This window comes from Lytechinus pictus, chromosome 10 (assembly GCF_037042905.1).
Source record: "Lytechinus pictus isolate F3 Inbred chromosome 10, Lp3.0, whole genome shotgun sequence".
Classification (NCBI taxonomy): Eukaryota; Metazoa; Echinodermata; class Echinoidea; order Temnopleuroida; family Toxopneustidae; genus Lytechinus; species Lytechinus pictus.
This window is the reverse complement of record NC_087254.1, coordinates 19132050-19146560: the sequence shown is the minus strand read 5'-3', so window position 1 is coordinate 19146560 and position 14511 is coordinate 19132050. Positions and strand designations below refer to the sequence as shown.

At 35.7% G+C, this 14511-nt stretch overlaps 1 protein-coding gene across 2 annotated transcripts in view; it reads right to left on the bottom strand.

Moving 5' to 3' along the window:
* The window catches only part of LOC129270286 (WD repeat-containing protein on Y chromosome-like), a 33387-nt gene that overhangs the window by 12042 nt on the left and 6834 nt on the right, over window positions 1–14511 (bottom strand). For both annotated transcript variants that reach the window (XM_064105491.1, XM_064105492.1), the window contains exons 3-10: window positions 8121–8361; window positions 5961–6107; window positions 4780–4842; window positions 4188–4419; window positions 3693–3739; window positions 3151–3288; window positions 2432–2620; window positions 41–232 (exon numbers count right to left, since the gene is read on the bottom strand). In XM_064105491.1, coding sequence (XP_063961561.1) covers window positions 41–232; window positions 2432–2620; window positions 3151–3288; window positions 3693–3739; window positions 4188–4419; window positions 4780–4842; window positions 5961–6107; window positions 8121–8361 — 1249 coding nt within the window. The remainder of the gene's footprint in view (window positions 1–40; window positions 233–2431; window positions 2621–3150; window positions 3289–3692; window positions 3740–4187; window positions 4420–4779; window positions 4843–5960; window positions 6108–8120; window positions 8362–14511) is intronic.

The window sequence follows — 14511 nt, the reverse complement described above, 5'->3', positions numbered from 1 at the left end:
AGTTATTTTTCGATTTTATCATACTAGAGAAATCATTTACTCCATCTTTTGCAAAGCTGTAGACATGCTTGAATCGATCGTTGATGACGACGCCAACGACCGCCATAGTGTGACCACGGAGAAAGGCGATTGGTTTATCCTGAACATACGGGTTCCAAAGCCGTACCACGTGATCAATACCACCTGTAGCGATCACGTTCATACTTCGATTGTAGTCGAAACATTCCACACCCTGCATTAGAAAAGAACGAATAAAAAGTAGGAATTGTTAACTGAAATCGATAATGGACATAACCAACAATCATGGGTGTCTATCACGGGGGGGGGGGGGGGGGTGGGGGGATATATCCCCCCCCCCCCAATATTTCAAGTGGGGGGATGGCCTGTATTATCATCCCCCCCCAATAATTTAGGGTAGAAAAATTATAATAATGATGATGAAAAAATTAAAAGTTTGATCATGATGATTATAGTGATGATTATAGTATGCCATCAATCAGTTTGTTTCCCTCGCAATTTGTGTATATTGTTATTAAATGAAAACATTCTTTTTCAGGACTATTAAACAGATGGGTGGAAGTTCAAGATGAAAAAGAATGAAATGTTTATGTATATGATATTTTTTAACACATGACATAAAAGGACCCCAACGAAAAACAACTTTTGTTGAAAGGGTGTTCCATCCCACCAGTGGTGAATGAATTAATTTTAATAAATCAATTAATTCAAAAGGGTGGAAAAACAAAACGGGAGTAAAAGGGTGGCAAGATAAATCGTCTAAGGAATGACCATATAGCTATTATAGTAATAGCCCCACCAATGAAAATATTTGGGGGGAACATATCGTTTTGCCCCCCCTCCCAATAATTCCGCATGTGCAACTAAAAATAAAATAAGATTGTAATGCTACACTGAAACCAGCAAGCGAGATTAAGATACCAACTCGATTTTGATCTAAAATCGTGCTCAAAATGTCTGCTTTTCAGATCGGAATATAAAATTTTTCAGCTCGCGCTTCGCGCTCGTATCATTTCTGTACCAAAACCCCATACTTTTCATGATTAAATAGGTGAATAGAATGTCCCGTTTTCAGTTCTATACCTCAAAAGAACTCCCACTTCGATTTGCAATAATCTTTTGTTGGATATATATCTTGTTCTTTATTAAAAGCGTCCATTAAATTGTCTTTTTGTCCAGATCGAAATATTGAAATTTTCAGCTGACGCTTTGCGCTCGCATCTATTGTTCTTCTAGATACCCATCTTAATCATTGGTACCAAAAGTGCTTAGAATACCAAGCTTTCACGTCAGAATATAAAGAAATTTTAGCTCGCTCTCTAGTGAGATACATGTATCTATGCTCCTCATGAGTTACTACAAGCAAACCTAAACAGGTACATTTTTCATGTTTTCATGTCATACTAAAAATTTTCAGCTCGCGCTTCGCGCTCGCATTGTTGGTGAGGTTGAGATATGTGTCTCTTTCTCATGATTCATATATATATATATATATATATATATATATAATATAGGCCTATGTGTGGGGGTGTAGGGGTGGGTGGGTGAGTTTGTTCGTTTTATATGATCGAGCGTCTTTGGAACGTTGATGCATGATTTTGCCCCCCCCCCCCAATCTGAAAAATGGATCGATGCCCCTGTGTATACATCATGCTCAATCAACAGATTACTATGTACATGTTCCAGATAATTTTTGTCATTTTTTCTTTCGTATGAGTTTAGAATAGGCTTACTTGTAACACAAATTGAATTAAAAAAATATATATATAAGTACAGTACACTACAACAATGAAGGAATTTCCAAGAACACCATGCATATCAATCACTCCCAAATGTCCTAACTTGTGATTTTAGTGGGGGTAATGTTGAAAGATCCCCATCCACAAGAACTTTTGTGTCATCATCCCCCCCAACCAAGAATACTGATCGACACCCATGCCAACAATGCCTCCGAAATCTCTGCAAAGTGGGTGAATTTTCGAAGCATATCAGTTCTTTCTATTCGAACCCTCTACAAAGTCGCATGTCCCAAGCAAACTACACTTTTATGTTTGCACATGTATATGAAGAGTTTAGTTGCAAAAGGGGTTAGGTCCACTTTGGACCATTCCGAGAAAAACCATGTTTTTATTCTCACTTATTGCAATATTCATATGACAAACTAAATTGTCATGATGTACTACCCTATCATGTGAAGATAAAATTGGGTATAAAAGAAATCTACCTGTCTTCAATTTTTTTTCTATATATTTATAAAAAAATTACCATGGTAACAGTGGTTCTCAGCCAAACAAAATCATGGACAGTTGTCAGATCTGACAGCTCCATTATGACAAATCGTCTACCAAGGTCTACTACCACTGTAACTTCAACTTAAATTAACATATATAGGGCCTGCCACGGTTGCCTTTACCTTACTGAGTTTATAGGTGTAAGATTTTCTCTTTCCCTGTATATCCATCATGATGAGGGGTGTCTTTCTACACCCACTTGATGAAAGGATGAAATCCTTGTCAGGGAGGTATCGAACCTTGCGGATATACTCTGTGTGCACATACGGTATGACAACATGCCGAACGTACTTCTGATGCTGGCAGATATTCTGAAAGGAATTAGTTTTTTTTCATCAATATTAGAGTTTTTTTTGCATGACACGAGACATATATATTTGAAATATGTGAAAATAATTTATATAATTTTGATCAAAGTAAATGTGATCACTTGAACTAAAATGCATACAATATAGAATAAATTCAAATAAATTTAATAAAACAATCAACAATGTATTTCGAAAGTTATAAGTTTTTTTAATGCTATCATGAAGATGAAATATCAATTGGTCGCCATTTCTGATATTACAGAGCAACAAAAAATGTTTGTTCTTTATAAAATGTTATATGAACGTATCTTTCGTAGAACGTTTTGAGGAATATATTCCCCAAAATGTTACAAATATTACATGACATGATTTGAATTGAAACAATATTGTTTAAAAGTGGAATAAATTTTGAATTTAATACTTTGCAAAGATTATCATCTACCTATCGAGAAAAGATGTTTCGTATAAGATGGTTGGGCAGACAAAAAGGTTCGAATGTCGGTATAATGAAAATGAAAGTAGACCATACTCACATGCATCCAAATTTTCTGAACAGTGTCTTCAGGCTTGAAGGGAGTCTCGAATATCTTCTCTTGAGGTTTCAAGAAGTAGAAGAGATTGATTGATCCCTTATCAGAACCCATCACCAAGATAGATTCACCAGAAGGGTTCTAGGTAAGGATGGGGGAGATATTGGAATTTATAATGAATATACATGAAAAACTCCTGCTGGATAATATTTCATAATTTCATTCCACCTTTTTAGGGGGTGCTATCGTCGTCGTCGTCACAACTGTCACAGCACACCTTCCTCATCATCGTCACCAACATCATCATCATCACCACCAACACCACCATCATCATCATCATCGTCGTCATCACCATTATTATAATCATCATAATCATCATCCTCATTATCCTCCTCCTCCTTCTCCTCATCATCATCATCCTCATTATCATCCTCATCATCCTCATCATCATCATCATCCTCCTCATCCTCATCATCATCCTCATCATCATCATTCTTATCATCATCATCAGTATAAACAGGAACAGATGCATGAGCAGTCATTACCTTCTTATCATACCAGTAGTCCATACACGACGGAATGTCACTTAGAGCTGTAAGGCGATAGAAAAATACAAGAAAAACACAAATCTGAATAACACAGTATTTCAAATATCATCATTCGGGTCACAATGATCATTCAGTCTGTAATGAAAACCTTTAGAATTTCAATGACCGCATGTAAGATCAATTAACTGCCTGACTCATTGACGGAAGTCAAAATGGAACAATAACCAATCTTCGGCTTAAAAGTTTTTCTTCTCTATTTTTTCTTTTCAAATTCAAATTATCATCAAATATTAATTTCAAATTTCGTATTCAATGAAATGAAAAGACATGTCATTAAAACGAATTAGTTGCGTTGAGAAAAAACTTTACAGTTATAATGGAAAAGTGATCACAATATTACAAAATTAGTAAAGACAGGAAAAAAAAAATTAAGCAAAGAGGTGAGAAATATTAATGCGTCTTATCTTTGTGGATACCAATGATCTATCTTACCATATAGGTTGAATTGTTCAATGCAGGTCTTTGTGTTGACGATATCCCAGAAGCGAATCGTTCTGCTATTTGATCCTATAGCAATCATGTTGACATTGGCCATGAAGACAATATCACTATACCATGTCTTAAAGCGTCTCTTAGATCCATTCCGTTGATCCTCTGTACCATCCTTAATCTCCAGGCACGTCTCCAGACGGAGATTCTCATCGAACAGACACAGGGTCCCTTCCTGTTATCATAATAAATGAGTAAGCAGTTATTAGGCTCCTTTACGTTTGTATTGCTCATAATTTTGTTCTATCGTTATTCTATTTGAAATATAGACCTTACCAAAGATAAGACAAATCAACGAGGGGCTCATAAGCACATTAGGTTGCTTTATATTTTTTAGTCACACGAAGTCGAATCCGAACAAACCGATAATGCCATTCGAAATGACGTAATAGACTTGACCGGCATGGGATCCGTTTCGTTATATGACTGTGGCATTAAGCAGTATACGCTCTCTCACGAAGAGTCATTTAGGCAACAATGATAGTTGACGCAACCTTGCGTCAAGCAATGCTGCCTCATTTAAGTTGACTCTTACCTTACTGAGTGTGATGTATCGACAGGGATTCTCCAGAACAATATTACACCATACGATGTCTTGCTGCAGAATGGGAAAAAAAGAAGATTAAACATAGTTTCTCACTTTTGGGACTAAAATACAAATGAAACCAGTTGAAATTAAGAAATGCAAGTATAGAGGGATGAAAGTGGTCATAATTTAAAGATTTTTCCTTGTTACTTAATCATCTGTTGATTTTCCCCCAAATAATATTCGCCCATTTAAAACTAGATTTAGGAGGTCCGCTTTGTTTAAGTACCAGAATATTATATATATATATATATATATATTTGTTAAAAAACCCACCTTCACCCGACAAAGGAAATTATAATTGGTATGGTGTCGAAAATCTGTCTATCTAACGGTCAATTGGATCGGCGTCGCCCTAGCCACTAACCCGTCTCTGTGGTCTAGTGGTTAAGGCACCGGCGTTCAAAGCTGGGGGCCCGGGTTCGATTCCCGGCAGAGACATTTTTTCGGCATCACCAATTTTTCCAAAAAGGGTAAATAGCTCTGGGGAACCTTGATTTAAGCTAAGCCTACCATTGTTCTCTTCATCCATTTCTTTCACACAATATTCAAATATAAAAGAGTTGCCAAAGCTGTAGTACATGTATAACTTCACACACATATATATATATATATATATGTATATATACATATATATATATATAAATATATATGAAATGTTGATCTTGAAGGGATAAACCAGTTATATTTTCGAGTAAAATTAATATTAATGACTGCGCTTTCAAACATTATAAAATGTTGTTGAACAGAACTAGGATTATGATTGGCGATTCGTTTGTTTGAAAAGCATCATGAAAGAATACCAATATTACCTCTTTAATTCAATTTTATACGATGAAAACAAATGAAATATGATTATAATTTGAAATTTATTGGCGTGTTAGATTGTAACCATGCTGTCAGAATTGCATTTTTGGATTTGAGTTATGAAACAAGTACATTTGTAGTCAGTGATTTTTTTTTACTGACCAGAAGCAACTGAATTCCTTGCAAAATTGCCAGTGAAAAAATATCACCGTCTATGTTATTTAATGCCCTGGTAGAACCACGTGCTTAATTTGTGCGACAGGTCTACGTCTCCTCCTAATGCTGACTGTGGGAAGACGAGGGTGGCTCCTCATCACCCTTACCTTATTTTGGGCGATATGTCGTATTTTAGGCTCCTTGTTAAATACCACATTCTTCCTCAGTTTCATGTTATCATTCTCCCTGTAGTGGAGCAGCATGTACGTCACAAATTCGTTCCAATCGACCATACCATCGGCTGATGTGTCAACCTAAATTGGGAGAAATATAAAAAAAGAACATTGGTGAAAAGTAATAGGTGACAAAAATACAAATTATTCAAGTGGTGACATGGATGAATCAAAGCTTTAATTTCGACAGAGTGTGGACGTTATAATGTTTGATTAGACCTGGAAATACAGATCTTGCATGATATCTGCAAATCATATATCTCTTTTATTTTACTTTTTTTTTTTGGGGGGGGGAGTAAAAAACAAGCAATTTGATAGCCCCTTCCTCCACAAAAGTAGCGCCGATATCAGTGACACTTAGATAGCACATTATAGGGATACGAACTGAAATAAAATGAGACAAGTTAAGAGTGTAAGAGTAAAATCGAGGATATGCGTGAAAGAGAGAGAGAGATGTGGAAAGAAAGAGAAAGGGAGGGAGGAAAGGAAAGAATGGGGGGGGGGGGCAAAATAGAAAGAAGAAATAAAGGAGAGGGGATAGAGAGGAGAAGAGAGGGGAACATACATACAGACAGAGAGTGAGAACGAGAAAGGGAGAGAGAAAAAAAATTAATGGTGACCTAATTAAACACAATACTATTATTAATAGTGTCTGATTTCATAAGATGCCCATCCTATCTCCTTTCCAATGAGATAGAGTGCATATAAAATGTATATTGAATGTATCGATCGCTCCCGAACGATCCTTTATATTGCTTTTCCTCATATCAGTTCTATATTTTGGGGTGAAGGCCATTTGCTATTTGAGATGGGACCAAAGGCTACAGAGCATTGGTGCGTGTTTTATTACTAAGAAGTTAAGTACGAAAAGATCAATTCGTTAAGAAAAAAATATATATCTACACATCACCATCGTTTTCAGTGAAGAGAACATAGGATAAGTTAAGAATTTACAGTACAACACTATAAGCATATAAGGGCGTCGAAAATGTGTGCTAATTTATAATTCGCATTTCAGCCTTTGGCTGCGATGAATATATTTAATAAACCATTTCAATTCATTTCAAATGACAATTAGAAAAAATATGGCTTTATCAGAATTTTATTGGCGAGCTCGTTTATACTTTTCACCCAATCATTGATGCTGGTTTTGCAATCACATCCCATGGATATCGTTTTTTTTTTAATGTACCAAAATCCATCAAATGCATGAACAATGATCCCAAATTAAATATTGAGAGTAATGTGACAAAAGCATATATGCCATTTCTAATTTTGCGCGGTTTTTGAGCATGAATCGAATTTCATTACCATCGAACGCTCGGTTCCTATGTAAAGACCGTTCCTATGGCGACGTGTGCAAAACGTGCATCTTTGCCGATGGTTAACAATAGTACAAACAGAAAATTCACTGTTAATGTTTTATTCATAGCCGAAATTAAAGAGCAGACAAATAACCGTGACATTTAGGAGACAACTGAACAGTATTTCGCAAATAGTAAGCATTTTCTTTCCTATTATTTTCCTAGCCGATGGTGATCTTTTCTGAGATATAAAGTAATTGGTATTTCATTGACTATTCAATAACGAAAGGTTCAAAGTCAAATTAAGCCAACTAATCTTTGACAGACATCTGTAATATTGATAGATGTTTGAATAAGTGCCTCGACAGATAACTATAAATATTTACATTAAGAATCTCTATTTTGAAGAATAGAACCTCACAATATTCAGTTAGTGTTACGAGATCTGCCAAAATTAAGATTTAACAAGAGAAGAGGGAGGAGTTTTACGGCACATATGATTTGGTAATTTACCCAAATGTGCCGTAACCATGGTAACAGGGAGGTGGAAGATATTGTGGAGAAACAAGAGTAAAGACATCAACGAAGAATAAATGTAAGAAAGTGAGAGAAAAAAGGCTATCTGAATAAAAATAAATCATCGGAAGTGCAGCTGAAAGGAAGTGTTTAGGGTGAAAACAATTCCATGCAAAGAAAAGAAACAAGAAAGAAAAAGTTTATGGATAATCAGTAGAAAAAAACCCACAAATGCTCCTAAACAAAAAGAGAAAGCAATATTGATACTTCATACCTTTGCAAAGAGTGCTTCAAGGTGAGCGTCCCAATCAGACGATTTAAGCAGACTTCTGACCATGTTTTTAAACTCTCCGAGAGTCACATTTCCCGCCTCTCTTCTGATAATACGACCAGGGGAATAGGTACCATCATCAGGCATCTCATCGGTCGGCTGGTGGACGGCAAACTCCGACATGAGCTGCTTGAGGTGCTCTAAATTGAGCTGATCCTCGAAAAGGATCACCCCGTTACCCTCCCTAAATAGAAAAAGAAGAAATATTATAAAAAGAACACGAAGAAGGGCGATGCATAATCATGAAGATTGCCTAATGAAACGAAAATGATACAGATTGACATATTACATGTACTAATACAATGGAGGTATTACCTACACCCAACCCCATTCCCACTGTACATTAAATTTAACTCTAGTTTTCAGGTATTATTATTTTCTGCCTGGAGCAGCCCTTTAATGCCCGGATCAGGCAAGTATACATTGTCTTCACCGGATGTTATTAATTTTCACTCATTGACTATGATCGCCAATCAACGACCATAGTTTAATTAACCCTCGTCTCTTCGTACTCGTAGTAGAACGCGAAGAAACTTGGTACTGAAAAATTACTACTCCAAAAAGATTGCTGTATTGCCAACGACCATTGCTAACTAATATGATCAAATGGGATCCTTTCCACCTACTGAACTATAATTGGAGAACAACATATTATCATTTATTTATTTAATTCACCTATAAAAAGGTAGATCAAACAGCAAAAAAAAAATTCATTGGGGCCCTATCCCCCTATTAAACGTTCAGCTCTGGTCTATGTATTCTACACAAGCTGCGGAAGCTATCCCCTTGAATAACTATAAATAAGTATGATTAAGGCACTAATTGGTATATGCGTATTGTTTGGCACTACATCTAGAAGAAATTTCGAATGATTTGATTAGACAATAATAGACAATTATTTAGCGTTTTATATGGATATATTGATGTAACTATGTTTGGATGAATTCAAAATTTGTTTTGACTGAAAATTTGACGATTATTTTAACCATGACAACGTTGAAAACCGGGCATAATTATGTTTTGCTTAAGACCGCCATTTTTGCGCAATGCGATTAAAAACAAAGTTGCTACCTTCTTATAATGGATTGATTAATCAACAAATTGAGATAAAAGATCTATGTTTTAACATTTCTTTCTCTTGCGGACATTTCGACTTAATGGTGAAACAGAAGACCTAACGATCAAGTATCATTTCTCGACCAATGACAATGCCGGCAAAGGACGCTCTGTTGCCAAGAGATGTCACACAGTCACAGAGTACCATTAGGTCCATTCTCTTCGAGTTTTGAATTCAAGATGAGAGTGCCAATTGCCTTCAAGATGTCCGTCTGCATGACATCAAGTGGTACATAAGCAAACACTCTTACTCTATATGGTAAACATATCACCCGTCTTCACAAGCCACGGCGCCTTGGACACGCCGCCATTTTGATTTGGTTGGTTTCACCCTGCTTTATTTGCATGGTATACATTGTATGAGATAGTGAGAAGTGGAAGACAAGGGGCTTTATGTCACTAAAACTCGCTTGGTAATGCATTGAAATGCCGACTTTAGACAATATTTGTTGTGCACTCGACGAGGCAATTTGTGCTATATGAGCTTCTTAGGGCATTTACTGGTCTTACGGCGTTGTACACACTTTTCAGTTGTGATGACCAATTCGTATGTGAATAGCGAATGTCACCACGATTTTGAAGGGTATGCCCTCATACAATTGGATAATTTTACAATTTATTCAAAATCAAAATGCTCGCTGATTTACGGGGATGATAGGTGGAAGAGGGGAAATGTTTCTACACCTATAAAACAATTGTTCCGAAACCAAATTCCAAAATTCCCGAAAGTTTAATAATCAAGTGGCATTCATTGAAATATTCAAATTATATTTAAACGAAAGTCCCGCAATCCAGCAAGACTAAATTAGTCATATTGACCATTAATCAAGTAATCTAGGACCTCTGTGGTCTTTGTAAAAATAATGAAAATCAAGAGTGCCAGCGCGAGGCGCAAAGGGAATTTTTTTTCAAGGGGGTAGATGATTTTATAAATGTCATGAATATTGACCAATGACCGACATATGAGTTGATTTTTTAGCATCCACAATGCAGAACTGGTATATATTTTAAAAAACTAATTTATAAGTTTTGATGGACCTGAATGGGTTTGGTGAGTATGACTACTACATAATTCACATATGATGTTTTCGACGATCAATACATATCTACTGCAATATACTATGCTTGAAGTGAATGCGATGTGAAAAGGAGGCTAAACGACAATTCAAATGATAAAACACCAGCCTGATCATTGCAATAGGGTATAAAGCAATTAATATTCGACACTGATGAACATACATAGCCATCAGTCAGATGGGAAAAAAAATATTCAAAAGAATAGAGTAGTAGAGTGAGCTGTATGATTGATGTTTGCTATGCCAAAGTCACACACACACGGGACCGACTCTAGACTAATCAAAGCTTATAAATTCAATTTACAATCGGTCGGTTTTGTTATAAATATGATATTAAAGTGATTGGTTAACATTGGTTTGACTTAAAAAAAATCTGAGCTAGAAGGTCACACTTGTCACCTGTGTCTGTGATATGTTACAAAAATGAAGCCCAGAAAAAATTGCGTTCGAAAATACTTCAAAAATTGAAATATAAAGTGACCGAAAACACCATCTTACTTTCATCCCATACACTTATGTGTACTATTTAGGCGTCTATAAGACGCCTATTTACAAAATTGGGGTTTGCCTTGTAGTTTTAGCTTTTCATTCTCAATAATGGTTGTTTTCAGGGTTTATTAGTTCTAATACATGCACTTGTACACATGTTTCATCTTGGTTTGAGAATTTTTTTAATCGGCTGCTCACAAAGTTAAACAATACCTTTAAGTGGCAGCTATCACTTCGACTGTCAAAGATGAATAAATACAATTTTGATAAAACAAAGGAAATGTTCGATGTTTTTTTAGTATACACAGTATTATATGTAGTGGTTGAAAATTGAAATAAAATTGATCTGAAAGGAAAATCAAGAGAAATATCTAGTCCTACTCAGACGTTTTGAAAAAGAGTTGAACGAGGAAATGATGTGAAAATAAGTTTGAGACTTCAATGAATCACGAGTTACATGGGCCTATCTTTAAAGAAATAGTTATTTTTTAATCAAATTCTGTAGATTTGTTGCTGCGCTAGCACCATGAGCGTCTATGATGTATGGCTCAATAAGACACCAAGTATTATTATTGATCTTCAAATTAAATATCTCCAGTATAACTCGATATCTACGGAAGATATGAATCAAGTATCCATGGCAACCATGCCAATCATGCACAAAAGTAGGCCTATATGATTACACTTCTTCCAATTCAAATTTCACGAGTTAAGGGGTATTTAGCTAAGAACTACAATTAAAATTCAGTCGAGAATTCACATGCAGGCAATGTGTCCATTGTGTGACAATTATGTTCCCTAAAAAAGTTAGATGGGGAGAGGGTATTGTTGCTATTGCTGTTTTATATTTTAACGGCACTCTCGTGAAAATAGATATGCGCCAATCAAAATTGTGTTATTTCCCTCAACTGTGCTCATTTTTAACAATAGATAAGGCCTCATACTTATAAGAGATAGATTTTGTGTTGCCTATTCATAGTCATCCAAAGAACCTTCCGTCCTTGTTTGACCATACAAACGACTGATACTGACCAGCCCACATCTCCCTTGGTATAATCTGAGAGTTTAAACTGATTATCAACTGGTTCTATTCTTAGTTTAAGAATGGCCGTCCTTGTTCTGGTTTTCTCTGGTTACTAATGATACGCGATCCTCCACGGTTATTTTTGTCCCAAAATCCGATCAACTGTGATGTTGGAATTTTACTGGTTTTCTCTTTCAAGTTGGGTCCGTTGTATACCCAGGGGCCCGTTGCAGAAAGAGTTGCGTTTAAACGCAAATCAAAAAATCAATCGCAAGTCCAAAATGCGCGCTGTTGATTGGTTGAAAAAGAAGTTACGCATGATTTTTAAAGATGCGTTTGATTGCAACTCTTTCTGCAGCGGGCCCCAGCTCCCGTAAAATGCTAACTGACGTAAAGCATATGCGGGGCGCATTGCTAGTCAGTGATTTTCACTGCATATCATTGCATCTGATTGAATGTTGACAAAATTAGTCAGCGAAAATCACCTACAAAACTTTTAACGACAAACTCCAATGTGCAAGAAAATATGCACCACAAAATGGTACACTCTTCTAACTTGGCGAGATAAGGGCACATTTTATTATCGAGTATATTGTCTTCTGTCACATATCACATCACTTTTGTGGCGCCCAGTCGCTTTAATGATTTAATCTATATCAGTGCAATTTTCTTTTACATTAACGACCTTGGAAAAAAATACAGCTTAAATCTGGATCCGAAAGCAGCGACGGCAAAATTGATCTGAAGAGTAATTTAATCGTCCAATTTCGAGAATGAAATAAGCTTTCTAGATTTAAGCAGATTGTGTTTTGCCGAAACCAATTTATTTTGAAAAAATGTGTTTTGTGTGTCATTAGCATGATTATGTATAGGAGCGATCGCCGATGGACAAAGATAGATTTCTTATTAAAAACAGGACCATTCGGATGATTATGCATATATATGATGCCGCTTTTGCAATTGATGTCTGACTGTTGATTAATTTCTGATGAGTATTGACTGCAATATTAATCATGAATACACAAAGAGGAACTATGGTGGCATATAGTTCTATATGTTCGATAATTAGCGATATAAATTAAAGGCCTAGCTATTTGATTGACTTCAGGAATTAACATCTTTTTCGAGCACATTTTTTTTCTCCGAATTCTGATTTACGATTATAATCATAGTTGATCATTTTACCAGCGATGCCATAGGATGCAGTGTAATTCAATCTATTTGTCATTGTGGTTGTAGGTAAATTGAACCAAGTTTTTTTGGATGTTGTAGAAAAGGGGATGTTGGATAAAATATATTCATGAATAATATCGATTAAAAGACAATGCATACTTAGTTTCAAGCTGAAATCAGCCTCCCTTTTTTGTATGATATTATTTCCTCTCTCAAATGTAATCGATGTTGTACAAGTTATATAGTGATTTTCAGTGGTAGGGGAAAAAAGGATATAAATTTAAACAAAATTAAAGTTTAGTTTAGTTTAATCCAACGATGTTGTATAGGACTAAGCCTGTTCATCGATCAAAGTAGAATGTCCATTACGCTCTCCTTCAGACAAAATTAGATGCACTTGTGTTGACAGGGAGTGGTGGCAGGGCTATCGTAAATTGTAAGAAGACGAATTTTAAGAGAGAAAATTGGTATTAAATAGAAATGAATACCCCCTTCACTTAAGATATTGGGAATTTTGGGAGGTGTTTAGGTAAAGTTAGATGTGCAAGAAAAAGAAAGAAAAGAAATAAAGACATGTATATGTATATATATATTCCATCTTGCTTTTCTCTCATATCATTTAAGATTCTTATGAATTTTAATCTGTATTAGTGGCAAGTTACATGTTCATCATTATCATTAACATTCAGACTTTTCTTACTCGATGATCGTTTGTACAAATGTATAATTCTGTGATAATACTTGTTTCGATTATTATATGATTTGCCTATGAGACTTTTATTGTTATTGTACATTTGATTTGAGAGAAGACAATAAAAACTTATAAAACCAAAAATATAGCGATTTGCACTTTCCACTCGCTGCCTGAAGAGTGTCAATTTTTTATTTTTTTAAACCAATATCACAACAGAGATATCACTCGAGAAACTGGACATTCTAATCGTCGCCTAATGATTAATTTAACTCATAAAACTGGGGAAATCCATATTGATGACCAGTTCCTAGGCCATTTTAGCCGATGCAAGGATAATTTCCGTTTAAGAAAAGAACCCATTTATATTTAATGCAGTGGATATACTATTTCATAACAATTAAGTGGTTCAAGGTCATCAACTCAAAACACGGTTGTTGGATATCAAAGCAAAAGTGGCGTCCAGTATCAATCCATCACCGATTATAGTGCAAACTTTACCGGTTAGACAGATTGGAACATTCTCTGTCTGTACTCTTTATGCACTGTAGATATGATCATTACTATATATGGCCGTAATTCTCTTGATTTATTTGTAATTTTGTGTCGAATAACAGGGGCCGCGTAACGGTTTTCAAAGTGGAGGGAGGGGGGGGGGGCGACCATGCAAAAAATCACAATCATATGGTCATTTTTACGTTTTTTAATAAAGTGGGCCCCCCCCCCGCTTCTGCGGCCCCTGATTATAATAACGTTGTTACGTTC